This window comes from Scleropages formosus, chromosome 25 (genome assembly GCF_900964775.1).
Source record: "Scleropages formosus chromosome 25, fSclFor1.1, whole genome shotgun sequence".
Taxonomy (NCBI): domain Eukaryota; kingdom Metazoa; phylum Chordata; class Actinopteri; order Osteoglossiformes; family Osteoglossidae; genus Scleropages; species Scleropages formosus.
In genome coordinates, this window is record NC_041830.1 from 2,561,183 (window position 1) to 2,580,800 (window position 19,618).

Consider the following 19,618-nt stretch of genomic DNA (forward strand, 5'->3'; position numbering starts at 1 on the left):
TTGAAGTCTTGTGCCTTGTAGCGTGAATGATGTCACATGGTGCTTCTGCATTAGCAAGAAAAATGGCATACAGACAGTTGGTGCACACTCACTCTTGTCAGTTCAGTGTCTGACTTTCAGATCTGTGTAGATCTATCTACAGTGACACATCCGGAGTTACACCAACAGCTGTTCACAAACACAGCAAACCCACCATCTCCACCCCACTGTCACTGCTGGCAATGTCCATCTGCCAGCACAGTCTTTGAAACCTGTTCACAGACCTTCTTCTGAAGCCCGTCTAGAACAACAAACATCCATCACACAAATATTGATGGTCTCCTCAGAGCCAATAACTAATGCCATGTGCACATAAAAACCTCACTGCTGTCACAGATGCAGTCCTCGGTGGGATACAGCATCCAGGGAAGCAACAAAAGAACCACAAACTCAACAGCTGCTCAGCTTTCACTGGACAGAGATTAAAAAGTCTGCTGATATATCCACCCATCCATCTTCTGTCCCGCTTGTCCTAAAAGGGTCGCGGTGGCAGCAGGGAGAGCAGAGAGGCCCAGCCGCCCCTGTCCCCCACAACTTCCTCCAGCTCAACCTGGGGGATCCCCAGCCGTTCCCAGGCCAACTGTGAGATATAATCCCTCCAGCAGGTCCTGGGCTGACCTCGGGGCTTCATCCCAGTTGGCCGTGCCTGGTATACCTCCAAAGAGAGGCGCCCAGGGGGCATCCTTATCAGATGCCCGAACCACCTCAACTGGCTCCTCTCAATGTGAAGGAGTAGCGGCTCTACTCTGAGTTCCTCCCGGATGTCCGAACTCCTCACCCTGTCATGGAGAATGAGTCCCAGCACCCTGCGGAGAAAACTCATTTTAGCCGCTTGTATCCGCAATCTTATTCTTTCAGTCATCACCCAGAGTTGATGACCATAGACGAGGGTAGGGACGTAGACCGACCGGTAAATGGAGAGCTTTGCCTTATGGCTCAGCTCCCTCTTCACCACTACAGTCCGGTACAGCGACCGCATTACTGCTGTCGCTGCTCCCAGTCTGTGGCCGATCTCACGCTCCCTTCTTCCCTCACTTGTGAACAAGACCCCAAGATACCAAACCAAATTGGCTTACAGGGGAGAGGACTGGACATTTGATCGCCTGGTAGAGATGGCCGGGACTCTGGACCGCCTAGCCTGGAATCGGATGTCCACCCTGGTCCTTGCGGCCCAGGAGAAGGACCTGCAACCGAGGCTGTTTGGGCAGGGGAAGCTGGACCCAGTGGAGAGGCATCACCGCCTGTGTCTTCACTGCGGCACGCCGGGCCACTTCCGTTTTGACTGCCCACTACGGATGCCATGCCGCCTGAACCTGGGTCCACAGGTGAGCCCTGGAAACCGATCAGGGCAACTCGCAGTGCCTCGGCACCTTGCCTGGGGAGGGACTCAGCTGAATACTCAAGCCCTGGTTGACTCGGGGGGGGGGGGCCCACTGGCTGATTCATGGACATTGGGTTCCCCCAGGATCACAACATCCCAGGTCGGAGCTGAGACCGCCAGCTCCGGATCAGCGCCTTGGATAGCCAGCCCCTAGGTTCAGGTGTGGTGACCTTGTGCACCGAAGCCCTTCGGGTCTCAAGTGGGGCCTGTCCCCACGAAAACCTGGTGTTCTTCCTGATGCTGACTCTAGAGACCCCTGTGATCCTTGGCTTCCCCTGGTTGGTCAGGCATGACCTGGTGTTCCGATGGAGCACGGGGGAACTGGTATCCTGGGACGACCGGTGCACACACTCCTGTTTACAGCTCCCTTATCGTGCCATGTCCATGGAATGGGTGGCCGGTCTCCCTCCCGTGTAGGTACCCAGGGTGTATGGGACCTCCGGGAGGTTTTCAGCAAGGTCTGGGCCGTGGACCTACCACCGCACTGACCATGGGACTGCGTGATTGATCTCCTGTCTGGGACTACGCCTCCTGGGGGCTGCGTATACCCCTTGTCCGTGCCAGAACAGAAAGCCGTGCAGGAGTACATCACCCAGGCTCTAGACAGAGGTATCATCAGGCCCTCCACGTCTCCTGCCTCCGCCGGGTTCTTCTTCGTCAGCAAGGACGAGGGCCTGCACCCTTCCATCGACTACCGGGGGCTGAATGCCATAACATGATACTATCGATAATACCAACCCCAGGTTTATTTACTTGTTAGGTTTTCTTAAATAAAGACAGGGACAGAACTTTAAGAAATTTAAAAAGCACTTTGTAAGTGGTGTGTGTTGTTGTGTGGTGGTTTCCCCCCCCCCCCCCCCCAATACAATGATACACAGGGTGAGATGTTAAAACCCTTCTGCTAAAATTATGGGGGCTGGACACAAACTAACCATGCCAACAGTACTCATTTTCTTCTCAATACCTATACTAACTGCCTCAATCCACCAACCGTCATATTTGATTTTACCTAACTTTCCATTCTACCCACACCCTGTCAGAATATCTCCATCCACTTGCAGACCAGCACATATTATGGATGGACATTACCTTCCTTACCGGGGATCACTGCCATCACTTTACTGGGGTTATCAAGTGGGCGCCTTCCTTTGTCAGTGTTTCATCGACTTGAACCCACGATACCTCCAGAAGGCTCAACAGCGAGACCTGGAATCCCAGACCCACCCCCTCCATGCTTGTGGCGCAGCCCCGGTGACTCAAAAAAAAGCCTCCAATTCCAACCATTTGTTGACTACCTTCCAACCAGCACCCAACATACGCCCATTGAGGTGATGACAAGATCTAACATTCACATACACGAATACCCAAAGCTTAGGTCTGCTTCCCCAAAGCATTCTGCTTCCTCCTAAGCCACAACCACTGGCTAGATCTTTCTGCTGCCTCAGACAAGTTTTTCATCGCTGCCTTTAATGACCGACCCCTAAAACCGAAGTCCAACAACAGCAACATGGTTGATTTTGCAACAAACCCTCTTGCATCTACCTCTGCTGGTCTAATAAAGCACTGCCAGCCTCGCCCCCTCACCTCAGCAGCCAAGTCAGCATACTTCAACTTCTTCCTCTTGAAGGTATCCTCTTTGCGTCTTCGAAAGGTATTGAAGAATTTCCTTCAAGGGAAAGAATTCCTTCCTAAAGAATTCTTACTCAAGAATTTTCTTCGGGATGAATAAAGTTTTATCTTATCTTATCTTATTGTTAACTCGATGAAATATACTACTCGTACTCCCTCGGTGTACAGTACAACATCTGGTCTCAGCGCCGTAATTGCAATGCACTGCAGCATCTGAAGCTGTTTTCCCATGTCAGCTACTAACTTTCAGTCTTGTGCTTCACCCCATTTAGAACCCAAACCACTGTGTTCACGTGCTTGGCACGCAACGCTCTCCCCCTCCTGCACAAAAGAAATTGTGTGATTTTTCTCGCACTGTGAGTTTGAGTTAGCCTCAGTTTGCTTTGCTTCCAACAAGCAAGCCAGGGATTTTAACACCCTGTTGTGCCTCCATGTATTCCTGCCCTGCAATAAACTAACTTTACACTCGGACAGAATATGCCTCAACGAGGCTATGCTGCCACACAAACTGCAAGCCAGGTCCGTACATAGCCAGCTGCTGAGACTCTATGGAGTAGGAAGAACATTGTAGGTGGCTCCAATGACGAATTTAATATGACCGGCGTCCACCGTCCACAGATCACACCAGCTAATCTTCCGTAAAAAAAAAATTTTAACTTCAATTGATATTAAAATTAAACCTGACTGAAAATTAAAATAACGTCTGATTAATGGTACTTTTTGACTGCTTCACCCAATAAACATGTACAAACTTTGTTGTCTTGTTACTGATCACCAGCACTCAGAAACAGGACCCTTGTGTCATGCCCACAGCTCAACCACAAGCACCTGATCTTTGATCCTGATACTTTGGAGTTCTGCACGCTGGCGGCAGGTAGCCAGTGAAACCCTGCAGCTTTCCTGGCGAACTTCCGCAATGGTTTGAATCCCCGCATTCAAACTGAGCTCGCCTATCGGGAAGAAGATTGGACCTTTGACCAGTTCATCGAAACAGCCATTACCTTGGACAGTTTGGCCCAAGAATGTCTGTGGCACCCCAAGCAGGTCCTGTTCGTGTCCGGACCCTCTTCTGAGCCCCAGAAGCCCATGCAGCCCATGCAGATCGGCCAAGGCCATCCCAACCATTTCCTGGCAACCTGCCCAGACTGACCATCCCTAGGAGTTGCCAGACCCGAGCAACTGGTAAGGGTCTCCTTCTGGCCTACCTTGCAACTCACTGTTCCCATTACCTTTGCGTGGAGGGGAACCAACCAGACCTTGGTCCCATGTAGCAGTCAAATTTTTGACAGATTTGCCCTCCTCTGAAGGTCACACTGTCATCCTGGTGGTCATTGATTGTTTTCCCATGGCCTGCCTCTTGATCCCCATGCCTCAACTACCCGCAGCCCTGAACACTGCAGAACACCTGTTCCACCGTGTGTTCTGACTGTATGGTCTACCCTGCGTCGTCATTGACTGGGGTCCCCAGTTCTCCTTGAGAGTATGGAAAACCTTTTGGCAGAAGCTGGGCGTGTCTGTCAGCCTCACCTCAAGGGACCATCCCCAGGCTAATGGGCAAGTAGAGCGCCTGAGCCAGGACCTGGGCCACTTTTTAAGGCATTACTGCAACCAACTGCAAAACCAGTGATCGAGGTTCCTGCCTTGCGTGGACTACGGTCATAATTCCCTCTCACACTTGTCCATGGGGCTGTCTCTGTTTCAGTGTTTCTTAGATTACCAGCCCCCCTTGTTTCCCTGGCACCGTGGCCCTAGTGACATCCCTGTGGTGGATTCCTGGTACCAGAACAACAAAGAGGTCTGGCGGACCATCAAAAGACACCTGCGGAGAAGCATCTAGCATTACAAACAGCAGGTGGATAAGCACTGTCGCACCCTGTTTTTCCAGCCTGGTATGGCTGTCAACCTGGGGCGTTAAGCTGAAACTGCTGTCCAAGAAACTCAGCTCCCGGTTCATTGGGCCCTTTAAGGTAATTCGATGTGTCACTCCGGTCACATACAGGTTGCAATTTCCCCCTCATCTTTGCATATGCTCCACATTCCATGTGTCCTTGCTCAAGCCCCACAAGACCTTGCTTCTCCAGGCCACCTGAGGAACTCCAGCACCTATTTCTGTGGAGGTGAACAGGGACCCGGCATACACCGTTCATTCCGTCCTGTACTGTAAATGCCAGCACAGGGGACTTTACTAACTGGTGGACTGGGAAGGGTATGGGATGGAGGAATGCAACTGGGTACCTGCACAGGACATCCATGATCCGTCGTTCATATCTGACTTTCACAGGGACTGTTCGGGTCAGCCAGGCATCATGTCCCGGGGTTGTCCCCCTTCCAGATGTTGCAGGGGGTGAGAGCCGCCTATGAGGAGGGGGTGCTGTCATGCCCAACACCCACAGCTCAACCGCAAGCATCTGGTTGGAATCAACACAGCGGGGTGTAAAGGGCATCAGTCCACCATTCCCCAGTTGTAGAATCTCGTTGAAACAACCGTTTCCACTACGCTCTCATCTTGCCTGTCCTGCTCCTTGTGACTTCCTTCCTTGTTCTTTCTTGCCCATCTCCCTGTCCTTGTATCCTGTCTCTCATGGCCATGATCATCACTTGCCCTTTGGATCTGAACCTTCGCCTGTCTTGACCACAAACTTTGCTTCACCCCAACAACTTCTGTTTGAACGATCCTGCATCTGGGACCACTATCCTGCTCCCTGATGCGCTGGCATCACAGCCATGAGCTGTTAATATCGTGGAAGCGAGTTGACCTGAAACATTCTTACACATCTGTTCAGTCTAATCACACTGTGCTGCCAATTAACAGTGTGACACTTAAACGGATGGTAATTTTAGATAAGAAACTACAATATAAAAATAAGTAAATAATGTATTAAAGCTTTGTACCTACAAAAATTCCTAGCTTGAACATTCGTAACTCGAGGAGCCAGTCTGATCGACTGTTCAATACCACATACACTGTATGGCCAAAAGTATGTGGACACCCCTCCTAATTACTGAGTTCAGGTTTTTTTAGCCACAGCCATTGTTAACAGGTGCATAAACTCCTGCACATAGCCATGCAATCTCCATTGACTAACATTGACAGTATAATGGGTCATTCTAAAGAGCTCAGCAGTTTTAATGTGGCACTGTCATAGGATGCCACCTTTGCCACAAGTTAGTACATGAAATTTCTGCTCTGCTAGAAATTTACAGTCGACTGTAAGTACTATTATTGGGAAGTGGAAGCATCTAGAAGCAACAGCAGCTCAGCCACAAAGTGGTAGACCTTGCAAACTCACAGAGCAGGGATGCTGAGTGCTGAAATGCGTAGTATGTAAAAATTGGCTCTTCTCTGTTGCTTCACTCACTACAGAGTTCCAAACTGCCTCTGGAAACAACATCAGCACAAGAACTGTGTGTCGGGTGCATCATGAAATGGGCTTCTATGGCCGAGCAACTGCACACAAGTCTAAGATAACTATGTGCAATGCCAAGCGTTGGCTGGATTGGTATAAAGCATGCTCCATTGGACTCTACAGTAGTGGAAATGTGTTCTCTGGGGTGATGAATCACGTCTCACTATCTGGCAGCCTGATGGACTTATCTAAGTCTGGCAGATGCCAGAACACTACCTACCGGAATGTATAGTGCTTCCTGTAAAGTTTGGTGGAGGAGGGATAATGGTCTGTAGCTGTTTTTCTAGGGTTTGGGCCAGGCCCTTTAGTTCCAGTGAAGAGTACTGTTAATAATACAGCATACAGTATGAAGACATTTTAGACAATCATATGTTTCCAACTTTGTGGTAACAGTTTGGGGAAGGCCCTTTTCTGTTATAGCATGACTGTGCCCCTGTGCACAAAGCCAGGTCCATAAAGACATGGATTAACAAATTTGGTGTGGAAGAACTTGAGTGGCCTGCACAGAGCCCTCACCTCAACCCTATTGACCACCTTCAGACTGAATTGGAGCCAGGTCTTCTCGTCCAGCATCAGTACCTGACCTCACAAATGCTTTTTTGGCTGAGTTGTCATAAATTCCCACAGATACACTCAAAAATCTTGTGGAAAGCCTTCCCAGAAGAGTGGAGGCTATTGTAGCCACAAAGGGGAGGCAACTCCCTATTAATGCCCATGGTTTTGGGATGAGCTGTCCAACAAGTTCATATAGGTATGAACTGATGTATGGTATAGGTATGATGGTCAGGTGTCCCCATAATTTTGGCCATGTAGTGTAGCTTGAGGTAGCTGGTAGCATAGTGGTTAGAGCTACAGCCTTTGAATCCCACATTGGTCCTGTTAAAAATCAAAGAAAATTGCACACCTGTATAAATGGGTAAATAATTGAACATGGTTTAACATTATACAGTAAGTCATTTTGGAGAAAAGCATCAGTTAAGTGAACAAATGTAAAATGGTACCTGTTCAATGTCCTAGAGAGTCCTGGGAATGTAACTGTATTTTATAACAGTGTAACTCACAGTAATTGATTCTACCAAAGGTATCACTCATGCAAACATTCTGTATATTTCTTTTGTTCGTTCTTTTCCCCTGCCATTGATACAGAGCCCTTCCCCTGAGGTGTGCATGCCTACAGTGCCCTAAAGTGCAAGGTCTCCACATGCTTCTTCCCCGCTAGAAGAGCAACTGTCCAGTGAAGCCCCTCAGTTTGTCCCTGCATGTGCCACGTCTCACCACCCCCCGACCCCTCCAGCCGCCATGTTGTTGGGGCTCTGCTGGCGCAGGCACAAGTGCAGCGGCGTGAGCGCCCTCATCGTGCTCTCTGTCTGCACGGCCTGCGCAGGTCTGCTCCTTCTGCTGTCCCGGCTGCGCGAGGGCACGGAGGAGCTGCTCAGGCATAAACAGCACTGCAGGCAGCAGGAGGAGGCACTGTCTGTTCAGCTGCAGGGTGAGCAAGAGCTCTGTACATCTGCACTGATTTGTTTCCCAGAAACCATTCCACTGTATATCTGCTTAGGGTGCCTTAATGCGCCTGTGTTTGCATGCCTCTCAGAGTGGTTAGAGCTACAGTGGTTAGAGCTACAGCCTTTGAATCCCACATTGGTCCTGTTAAAAATCAAAGAAAATTGCACACCTGTATAAATGGGTAAATAATTGAACATGGTTTAACATTATACAGTCTTTGTGTTGTGCTTGTTTGGTTTTTGCACTGATGCTGCAGTTTCAGCTTTCATTTACGATGTCTGTTTGCTGTAATACAACTTACTCGGAGAGGAATGAAACCACTGAACAGGGATTTTGAGCAGCAAGAGTTTTAAATCGACATATTATTTCTTACTCATATGTTGTTTGTTGTAGTGTGATTGATTCATTTTCATATGCATTATCTTCTCAAGAATGATTCTGTGCTCTAGAATATGGACTAAAATGACAGATTTAGTCCATAGTCAGTAGTTTCTAAGTTTTGTGATGGTGCCTTCAAAAAGTATTAGGGAAAATAGTACTGGCAGCTTCTAAGTAGACTGATATTCCCAGTTTTTGTCTCATTTTCATCTTTTGATCTGTAATCCAGATTTCTGGAGCTACTGTAACATTTGTGAGCTCCTGCCTAGTACTTTGAGAGAACACTGTAAATATACACAATAGGATGGGTTATAGTAGCTGCAGTTTATTAAGTGCTGGTTATTCCTTCTGTCTCTATAACCTTCCAGTGGTATATGAGCATCGCTCCCGTCTGGAGAGATCTTTGCAGAAGGAGAGAGCAGAGCACAAGAAGACAAAAGAAGGTTCAATTTTTCTTCATGTTCCTATAAGCCTTGCTGTCATTGTTCTGTGCCAATGGACTGTGTTTCCTGTGGCTGGGGCTTTACTCCTTGTTAAACTATACACCCATGAACTTTCTTTCTGTGTCCATCTCCCATAAAACTCGTCTCAGGACTGTTTTTATGATTAGGCAAATCTAGAAATCACATGAGGTTCCGAAATTCAGGGGAGTGAAGTGTTGTTACCAAAATCAAAAAATGAAGTAGTCTCAGAAAGACCTTATTAAAAACTTGGCTTAACAGTAAAGAAACAGTTTTATTAGGAAACAGAAGAAGATATACCACCATATATGTGGTACCCACATATATGAGCCCATAAATGCTCATATATGTTATCATAAGTAATTACATTAAAATAACATTCATAAATTCAGATTTTAGTTTCCATTATTATTGATCTGTATCCATATCTAAAACAAAAATAATTTTTATCTTATATACAGTATGTACATCTACCTTTACTAATTTAGAGATGGAAGTCTAAGGGGTACCAGATAAATTCTTGTCTTATTCTGGGGTGAGAAAAACCCTAGTGCCAGGCTTGACACACCTGAGAACATCATGCCAACATCTTGCCATGAAATTGCTGTTTACTTGTGGTTAAAACAACACACTTATAGGTTCTCTCTTTGTTTCTGTTCCCTGTACCCCATCTGCAGACTCCATCTCCGTATAATGATTCTAAATTGTTGAGAAATGGCTGCAGACGTGTCTCTGTGTCTGTTCTTTATACATCCTCTAGATTCCATCCACGTGTTCAGCTCCCACACTGCTCAGCTGTTCATCATCTCTTTGAAACTGTTCATCTGTAGATTTCCTCTGTTTGTCTCTCAAACTGCTGACATATAGATTTCCTGCAGTACAAACTAGAGATCCAGGAGGCACTGAACAAGGAAAAGGTATGACTTTTAAATGCAACTACAACATGTAAAACCACTGTAATTTATGCTACTGTCTGCTGCTCTGATCTTCATACTGCCTTGCTCTTTGTCTGAGCAGCTGGATTCCACAAACAAATACACTGGACTCAACTCTGAGCACAGTATCCTCAAAGTGGATTACTGTGTATGGAGATCTGCGCGGTCCACAACTTCAACCAAACATCAGTTGTCTCTTTAACAAATATAATTTACTCTCCATGGACTGTTGTGCCTCCTGCAGAACCAGCTCGTAGATCTGCACAGCCAGCTGCAGTTGCAGCAGAAAGAGCATGGACAACAACACCTTGCTCAGCTCAAATCCCTTGAAGACTGCCAGCAGCGGGCAGCACTACTGCGCACGGAGAGCCAGGGACAAATCTCATCACTGCAGGGTCTAAAAAATGATTCAATGATCTTCCCCAGCTGTTACCCACAGTAATAGTCTTATGCAGGAGTAGACTATCAATATACAGTATACAAGCATAATAGTCTACATATCCTGTACAACACTGTTACTGTGTAATGCCCATGTGTTTGCAGCACTTTCATGGTGTCCCAGGGCTCAGCTAATTAAAATCAGAATACTGACACTAAACTACATTATTCAGTTCATATCAAGATGGTGGCTTTCATACGTCAGTCGAGCTCTGGGACACTGCCAACTGAAGACATGGTACTTTTTACAGGGTGTGGTTGCAAACCCCTGCCATGCAAGCACAGGAACACCACTGTAAATTGTAGACAACTGCTGGACAGGCTCTTTTCTGCTACATACCCTCATTCAGGAAGTATTTCTTGTAATTTGTTGTACCTGCTCTGTCTCTCAGACCTGGTGGTGAAGTTGCAAGAAGAGAGCAAGCTGTTGAGACACTCTCACCAGGACATGCATCATAGGCTGCTGAATGCTCAGGTCAGCACTCTCAGTCTACCCCATCTCTGACCACAGTTTGTCATTTCATATTCTTGTGTGGGATATTCTGTTGACTGCCCAACCCGATACCTGTTCCAGGCCCGAGTGGAAGAGCTCCAGCGGGTTCGGAAGACCTTTCCCAAGAAACCTGGCCAACCTGCAACCTGGCGGGAGCAGGAGTTCATCACAGGCTTCCTTCAGCTTGACCATAAGGTTTCCAGTGCATATGTACTCCTGATGGCCAAAATTGAAAGACCATAGCCCAGTTGTTTACTGATATAGACACATAAGTTATCCCCTTTGACGACATACCTCTAAGCATTAATAGTTGCATCAGAGGATAAAACAATTCCCACAGTTCTAAGTTGTTGTTTTATCTTGACTTATTAACCACTCAGACCACTACTGTTCATCATCCTGAAGAGAAGTCACTGCGCACTGTGACCGAAGCCCCAGGGAAAATCCATCCCATCAGCCAAAGGGGCCTGTCTGTCAGAGATGTGGAGAAAAGGTCAGGTGCAGAAGAACATGTGCTTGGACTGGACAAGTATACTTGAGCATGACTGGAGCATGGTATACTGGAGTATGGTCATATTACTCAGACTGGAGGTTTAAAACTAGTATCTCCATTGATGAAATTCCCCTTTTTAGTTTAAGCAGAAAGAATCCATTCAAGCAGCACATTTATAATCACAGCAAAGACCAGAATTCACCACCAATTTATCAAAGGATAAATTCTTACCACAGAGGAACTGCTGGGACTAATGAGTTGGAGGGTGCAAGAGCAGAGATCCCTGATGATGAAAGGGATTTTGGTGGAAGGCGAGGGGATGAAGGACTGGAAATCGGTGAGTCTTTTTACCTGTCCACATCTTCCACTCCATCATAAGGTTGTGTATGAACTGAATTACTGTACAGGCAGTCTCCGGGTTACCAACGTCCAACTTACGTACAACCTGTAGTTATGAACCACCCCTTACTGACTGGAAGTTATTTTTTTTTTTTTGTCACCCTTAAGTAACAAAGAAAAAACTTCATAATTAAGCCTATTATATTAAAAATTTGAGTTACTGTATATACAATGGTTTGTAATAACAAACGGGTGCTACTTTCCCAAGCTCATCAAAACATTGCGCGTCTACAGCAATTCATCAGCTTGTGGACGGGGTGTGTGAGGTGAGCTCGAGGTAGGACAAAGACTTCTTTCTTGTCAGTCGGACCACGTTGCTGTTAACAGTGTCTCGCGTGTTACTGTATTTGACTTTAATTTTTTGTTTTTACCCTCCAAACCACGGCACCAAAACATAAATATGATGCAAGTGATGGTGATGCATCAAAAAGGGAAACAATCATGATTGAAGCTAAAGTGATAGTAAAAGGAAAAGTGAAATGCCAACGAACATTAGAAAAACGAACATTAAAGTTTCTTTGATGTTTTGCATGCGCATACATGCACGCACACACATGCACACACTCTCTCTCTCTCTCTCTCTCTCTCTCTCTCTCTCTCTCTCTCTCTCTCAGTCTGAGAGAGCACTTGGCTATAAAAGACACTTCTCAACCTCTTCCCAGTTGTGGAATCTCACCCAAGACAACTGTCCCCTCTGTGTTCTCAAACCTACTTCGCTTTGCTCTTCCAAGTACTCGTCATTCCCCAGTCCCATTCCATGTTTCTTTGATAACGACCGCTTGCCTCTCTTTACTTCATCGATCGACTATTCGCCCGTCCCAGACCACGAGAACACGTCTAGTCCTTTGATTCTGAATAAATGTTCCTGCACTTGGGTCCAGCTTCCTTCGTGTCCTCTGTTCATCATGACAGTAGTAACATTTAATATTATCTCTTTCTATGTCTCTCTCTGTTCTAAATACTGTAGTTACATTTATTATCATCATTATCATTACATTATTAAATTGTACTATTATTATTACTGTATGTTATATTAAAGATGTTTTATTTTATCTGGAATTGTTTCTTTAATATTTTTTATGCACAGAAAGGTACATGATACACAATATACTAAAACAAACATTTGACAAACTGGCGTTAGATACCCACCATACCTAACTGTTCCGACTTATGTACAAATCCTACTTAAAGACACACTGAGGATATGGAACTTGTTCATAATCCGGGGACTGCCTGTATTTCGTTTCACATTACGAAGCTTAGCTTTAAGTTAATGCTTGTGCATAGATAAATAGGTAGACAAACTTACAGATCCTGAAGGAAATTACACAAGGGGACAGCAATGAGGTTGCTTGTTTGAAGTCTTGTGCCTTGTAGCGTGAATGATGTCACATGGTGCTTCTGCATTAGCAAGAAAAATGGCATACAGACAGTTGGTGCACACTCACTCTTGTCAGTTCAGTGTCTGACTTTCAGATCTGTGTAGATCTATCTACAGTGACACATCCGGAGTTACACCAACAGCTGTTCACAAACACAGCAAACCCACCATCTCCACCCCACTGTCACTGCTGGCAATGTCCATCTGCCAGCACAGTCTTTGAAACCTGTTCACAGACCTTCTTCTGAAGCCCGTCTAGAACAACAAACATCCATCACACAAATATTGATGGTCTCCTCAGAGCCAATAACTAATGCCATGTGCACATAAAAACCTCACTGCTGTCACAGATGCAGTCCTCGGTGGGATACAGCATCCAGGGAAGCAACAAAAGAACCACAAACTCAACAGCTGCTCAGCTTTCACTGGACAGAGATTAAAAAGTCTGCTGATATATCCACCCATCCATCTTCTGTCCCGCTTGTCCTAAAAGGGTCGCGGTGGCAGCAGGGAGAGCAGAGAGGCCCAGCCGCCCCTGTCCCCCACAACTTCCTCCAGCTCAACCTGGGGGATCCCCAGCCGTTCCCAGGCCAACTGTGAGATATAATCCCTCCAGCAGGTCCTGGGCTGACCTCGGGGCTTCATCCCAGTTGGCCGTGCCTGGTATACCTCCAAAGAGAGGCGCCCAGGGGGCATCCTTATCAGATGCCCGAACCACCTCAACTGGCTCCTCTCAATGTGAAGGAGTAGCGGCTCTACTCTGAGTTCCTCCCGGATGTCCGAACTCCTCACCCTGTCATGGAGAATGAGTCCCAGCACCCTGCGGAGAAAACTCATTTTAGCCGCTTGTATCCGCAATCTTATTCTTTCAGTCATCACCCAGAGTTGATGACCATAGACGAGGGTAGGGACGTAGACCGACCGGTAAATGGAGAGCTTTGCCTTATGGCTCAGCTCCCTCTTCACCACTACAGTCCGGTACAGCGACCGCATTACTGCTGTCGCTGCTCCCAGTCTGTGGCCGATCTCACGCTCCCTTCTTCCCTCACTTGTGAACAAGACCCCAAGATACTTGAACTCCTCCACCTGGGGCAAAAACTCTCCCCTTACCTGGAGGGGGCATACCATCCTTTTCTGTGAGAGAACCATGAACTCAGACTTTGAGGTGCTGATCCTCATCCCCACCGCTTCACACTCAGCTGCAAACCGTTCCAGTGCGTGCTGGAGGCAGCCATGTGACGGTGCCAGAAGGACAACATCATCTGCAAAAAGCAGAGACGTCACCTTCCGACTCCAACACAGAATGCCTTCCTGACCTCAACTGCGCCTTGATATCCTGTCCATGAATACCACAAACAGGAGTGGAGACAAGGCACAACCTTGGCGGAGTCCAACACCCACACTGAACAGACCTGACTTAATGCCGAGTATGCGGATACAGCTTTTGCTCCATATCTACAAGGACCGAATGACCCGCAGTAGTGGCCCCGGTACCCTATACTCCCGAAGCACCTCCCACAGAATTTCCCGGGGAACACAGTCATAGGCCTTTTCCAAGTCCACAAAACACATGTAGACTGAATTAGCGAACTCCCATATCCCTTCAGTTATCTGTGAGAGGGTAAAAAGCTGGTCCACTGTTCCACGGCCAGGATGGAATCTGCATTGTTCCTCTTCAATCTGAGGTTCAACTATCGGCCGGAGCCTCCTTTCCAGCACCCCAGCATAGACTTTCCCAGGGAGGCTGAGAAGTGTGATGCCCCGATAGTTAGCACACACTCTCCAATCCCCTTTCTTAAAGATAGGGACCACCACCCCAGTTTGCCAATCCAAGGGCACTGTCCCCGAGGTCCATGCAACATTGCAGAGGCGTGTCAGCCATGACAGTCCTGTAACATCCAGGGCCTTAAGCATTTCCGCGCAGATCTCATCCACCCCCGGTGCTTTGCCACTGTGCAGCTTACCAGCTACTTCAGTGACTTCCACCAGGGAAATGGAATCTGACAGCCTGAAAGACTCAGGCCCTGACTCCTGTAAGGGAGGCATATCACTTGGGTTTAAGAATTCTTCAAAGTGCTCCTTCCACCTTCCGACAATGTCCTCATCAGAGGTCAGAGTTTCTCCACTCCTGCTAAACACAGCCTGAGCGAAACTCCTCCGACCCCTTCTGAGCTGCCAGATGGTTCTCCAGAACCTCTTCGAAGCCGACCGATAGTCGTTTTCCATGGCCTCTCCAAACTCTTCCCATGCCCGGGATTTTGCTTCTGCAGCCGCTGCTGCCTTTCTCGCCTGCCGGTACCTGTCTGCTGAGTCAGGAGTCCCCAGAGCCAACCAGGCCCTAAAGGCCTCCTTCTTCAGCTTGACGGCTTCCCCCTCACCACTGGTGTCCACCAGCGGGTTCTCAGGTTGCCGCCCTGGCTGATATAGTTGTGAAAAAATATGAGCTGGCATAGGTGCATGAGTACTCCAGAAAGACACAAAAAACAAATCACAAAAGAAACAACAAAAGAGAAACGCTAAAGAAAAGCAGAAATACAGAGAGCAAACTGTAGAATGGCAGCCACCTCCTGCAGTGCTGAATGCTTGTGGAATTTTCTTTACTGTATTTTAGATAAATATGCCACCTCTGGGGGGCGCGGTGGTGCAGCGGGCTTGACTGGGTCCTGCTCTCCGCTGGGTCTGGGGTTCGAGTCCTGGTTGGGGTGCCTTGCGGCAGACTGGCATCCCGTCCTGAGTGTGTCCCCTCCCCCTCTAGCCCTGCGCCCTATGTTGCCGGGTTAGGTTCCGATTCGCTGCGACCCCCGCCTTGGGAAAAGCAGCTGTAGACATTGTGTGTGGCTGTGTGTGTGTCTGTGTGTGTGTTGGCACCTCTGACACGTATTGCTTTATGAAACGAAAAATGGAAATTTGTGAAGTATGTCAATATTTAACTGGATTATGAATGAAATAGTGATCTTGTCTTTTTAATGTGCCTGCAGGCACCTTGGGAGAGCCACCACAGGGCCACCAAATCATTGTCCAGGAGCCAATGGTGAGTCCAAGAACACATTGAAAATTATAAAGCATGACAAACTATGGGAGTCGACCCCATTACCTCGCATATACTAGTAACATGGAAACGTGATTTTGTTGAAACTTTATGGGACCTTTGTGCTTTCAGCCGACCTGTCTGGCAAAGTAAAGTACTCTTTAGGGTTCAAGAAATGTATAGGCATTCCTTGGTTTATGAACGCAATTTGTTCCTGAAAACTGTTCATATACTGATTGTTTGTATATCGAAACCCAATTTCTCATTATTTCTTATGGGAAAAATAAAAATAATACATTCCTGTACTTGTACGCCCCACCTAAAATGTCCTTTCTTTTTATTTCTAAATACAACTAGACTATTATGAGAAATAAAAGTAGACACAAAAGGGAAGTAAGACACATGAAATAAGAGAATACTATATAATAAATTTTATTTACTAGAACACACTGACACTATCTATGAATATTGTAAAGATTAAACTTGGTGATAACAGTAGACCAAAAGGGTTTTTTAAGAGTTTCATCCTGGGGAGTCAAATTTTTGTCTTTGTCAGTCACTAAGCACATGTCAGAATTCTGAAAGAAAAGAGAAAAAAATGACACATTAGTGAAATTAACTAAAAAAAAAAAAAAGACTTACAATCGATGATCATTGCCACAAAATGAACACTTGCTTCAAGCAGAGGATCTATACAAAAAGGTAAATCAACTTTAAAAAAAAAATACTTAAAGAAAAAAACTATTTTAAAATCTATAAAAATAATGTCACTAAACTTGTTTCTCAGCCAAGAACCAAACCTAAAAAAACATCCACACGAACCTTCTTTTCCCTCTGATGTGCTTGCAAACACCTGTGACATGTTTGGGACACAGTCCTCCAAGGTGGAGTTGTGGTGTCACATCATCCTGTGGGGCCTACATACACAGACGTGTTATTAAAACGTGGAATATTAGAAAATAAAAATACCTTTTATTTTACATACTGTTACATTGCCTTTAACATTACTCACTAATGATAAAAATGTCATTGTTATGATGCATTGTTTAACTACAGTACATTTATAAGGTTTATAACACAATACAATGTAAATAGAAGCTCACAGTTTTCTACACTCCTGCCATTCTCAGGAGGACTGGAGAATGAGAGAACCAGAGGATCAGCTGGAAGAGGAGGACGAAGGGGAAAAGGCAGGAGCCAATGAGGAATATTAACACATACATTAGTGCCAACTTGTGATAAACTGCCTCTTTCGAGCAGTTTGTGCTCACCCCTTCACCCAAACTTGGCCCCTTCAGCTCAGGCCCTGTCTACCTCGCTTACACACACACACACACATTTTCAGAACCGCTTGTCCCATACGGGGTCACGGGGAACCGGAGCCTACCCGGTAACACAGGGCGTAAGGCCGGAGGGGGAGGGGACACACCCAGGACGGGACGCCAGTCCGTCGCAAGGCACCCCAAGCGGGACCCGAACCCCAGACCCACCGGATAGCAGGACTGTGGTCCAACCCACTGCGCCACCGCACCCCCCGCTACCTCGCTTACATTTACTTTTATTCATTTCGCAGATGCTTTTCCATTGAATAGTGTTGTAATATTTAGCCCACACCTTTTCACCCAAGGTGACTTACACTGAGATACACTATGTAAAATGAGTCACTCACCTACACACCAGTAAAACACTCTTTCTCTCTAACATTCAGAGATACACACACACACTACAGGCAAATTAGAGTCACCAATTCACTTTGAAATCATGTCTTTGGACTGTGTGAGGAAACCGAAGTACATGAAGGAAACCCACGTAGACACGGGGAGAACATGCAGACTTCACAGATTGAACAGGGATTGCACCCTTGTCCTCCTGCACCAACCCGATGGTGTGAGGCAATTTATCTTTTGAACTCTGTCTACGTTCCTGTACCTGACACTATGACAATTCAACTTTAGATCTTAATACTGCTAATCTCCACCATGAAAATGAGATGTTGCGCATTACTGTGCTGTAGTTAAAATTTCTAAGAATGACAATCATTTATCATATACAGTAGCGTTTTTCAGTTATGTACATCTCATTTGGGGGCATAATGGCGCAGCAGGTTTGGCTGGGTCCCGCTCTCTGGCGGGTCTGGGGTTTGAGCTCTGCTTGGGGTGCCTTGTGACGGACTGGCGTCCCGTTCTGGGTGCGTCCCCCTCCCCCTCCAGCCTGACGCCCTGTGTTGCTGGGTTAGGCTCCGGCTCACTGCAACCCCACTTGGGACAAGCTGTTTCAGTCAATGTGTGTGTGTACATCTCATTTGTTGCATATTTATGTCCCCTGCCCTGTGAATTTGGCTGCAGCTATTACTATGCTATGTTGCTTAATATATACCAGTAATACATTCTATAAATCAAGTGTGAGTGTTGAAATTGGGCACATGGCCTAGCTGACTGTGATGGAGTGTCACTGTGTCCAGGCTGTTCCCTGCCTTGCACCCCACCCTGAGGTATGGACTCTGGGCTACTGTGACCCTCCTCTCGAGCTTTTTATTCACCTTGGATGGATAGATGGATTTCACTTTCACACTGAAAATGTTAAGCCTAGAACCACTCTCCTTCGAAGACTAGTTCTATAATTAAAACACTCTTGGGCGAATGGGTGTGTGATGTAAACCACCAAGCCTGGTTTATGGTTTCATGACATATTTGTGCCTGTCTAAAAATACACAAACTGAGTGAAACCACTTGTCTCAAGCGGGGTCGCGGCAAGCCGGAGCCTACATTTACATTTACGTTTATTCATTTAGCAGACCCTTTTGTCAAAGCGACGTACATCTCAGCAGAAGTACAATTGATGCATTACAAGAGAAAGAGACATAGCTGCAGACATGTGACTCAGGTAAACCTAGTTTGTTGCCTACCACTTGCACCGACGTTCATCATTCGAGTAGGTGCATAAACACAGGACAGACAAATCCTGATACCTTCCTACCATTTTTTAAAAAATATACTATTATAAGACACACAAGCAAGCAAAAACCCAGCAACACAAGGCCCAAGGCTGGAGGGGGAGGGGCTACACCCAAGACAGGACGCCAGTCCATCGCAGGTCACCCCAAGCGGGACTCAAACCCCAGACTAGCCAAACCAAGAGCGGTACCCGGCACCCACTGCGCCCCCCTGCCTGAACTGAAAATAAATTTAAGTTTTCAAAAAAAGTGAGTTTTTATAAATCAGTCCTGTATTTTATCATGTAGGCAACTGTGGATAAACGATGCACATGCCAGTTGTTTATTATCAAAAATTTAACAATTTTCCTTTTGATGGAGAGCGGTTCGGGAAGACCACATGATAATCATACGAGCTGGCTGCTTCATCCATTTTATATAGATATTCAAACAAATAAAAGCAAAAAAAAATCTGACAAATACTTGGAAACTAATACTTCTAACCGTGACAGTACGACAGCTAACCCGGTTGGATATAATTCATATCTACACCTCACCTACTACCTTCAATCCCAAATCTACTTTTCTCGTCAGCATTTTCGACCAATCACAATATCGGTTCGGCGACTTTCCAACGGATTACCGGGTTTCCCATTTTCTGTTTCGTCACAGCGACATCACAATCCGATTGGCTCTTTTTTTTTCTAACAAGCACCGC

At 46.4% G+C, this 19,618-nt stretch overlaps 1 protein-coding gene and 1 long non-coding RNA gene across 6 annotated transcripts; one reads left to right on the forward strand and one right to left on the reverse strand.

The window, feature by feature from the left end:
- Positions 1–4,829: 4,829 nt before the first annotated feature.
- LOC114909052 (Golgi integral membrane protein 4-like) lies at positions 4,830–17,196 on the forward strand. Of its 3 annotated transcripts, XM_018742012.2 has the most exons (11): positions 4,830–5,016; positions 7,603–7,945; positions 8,709–8,783; positions 9,669–9,718; positions 9,981–10,131; positions 10,567–10,649; positions 10,749–10,862; positions 11,048–11,160; positions 11,397–11,497; positions 15,919–15,971; positions 17,099–17,196. In XM_018742012.2, the coding sequence occupies exons 2-11, from the start codon at positions 7,756–7,758 to the stop codon at positions 17,180–17,182; spliced, it is 1,014 nt and encodes a 337-aa protein (XP_018597528.1). In that variant the 5' UTR covers positions 4,830–5,016; positions 7,603–7,755; the 3' UTR covers positions 17,183–17,196. The 3 variants fall into 3 exon arrangements, with proteins under 3 accessions (XP_018597528.1, XP_029104863.1, XP_029104864.1); XM_029249030.1 differs by lacking the exons at positions 4,830–5,016; positions 15,919–15,971; positions 17,099–17,196 and adding an exon at positions 11,794–11,897 and having other exon boundaries at positions 7,456–7,945; XM_029249031.1 differs by lacking the exons at positions 4,830–5,016; positions 9,669–9,718; positions 9,981–10,131 and having other exon boundaries at positions 7,456–7,945.
- Positions 16,460–19,528, reverse strand: LOC108928198 (uncharacterized). Of its 3 annotated transcripts, XR_001965655.1 has the most exons (4): positions 19,458–19,528; positions 17,072–17,131; positions 16,791–16,885; positions 16,460–16,546 (listed from the first exon to the last, which is right to left on the reverse strand). It is a non-coding gene; the product is annotated as an uncharacterized LOC108928198 (long non-coding RNA). The 3 variants fall into 3 exon arrangements; XR_001965656.1 differs by lacking the exon at positions 17,072–17,131 and having other exon boundaries at positions 19,458–19,524; XR_001965654.1 differs by lacking the exon at positions 19,458–19,528 and having other exon boundaries at positions 17,072–17,153.
- Between the last annotated feature and the right edge of the window lie 90 nt (positions 19,529–19,618).

Excerpts from the sequence above, each read along its gene's own strand:
- LOC114909052 (XM_018742012.2), top strand. The coding sequence starts at position 7,756 with ATGTTGTTGGGGCTCTGCTGGCGCAGGCACAAGTGCAGCGGCGTGAGC. Across the intron at positions 7,946-8,708 it reads ACTGTCTGTTCAGCTGCAGG|TGGTATATGAGCATCGCTCC; the intron begins GTGAGCAAGAGC and ends ATAACCTTCCAG. Across the intron at positions 9,719-9,980 it reads AGGCACTGAACAAGGAAAAG|AACCAGCTCGTAGATCTGCA; the intron begins GTATGACTTTTA and ends TGCCTCCTGCAG.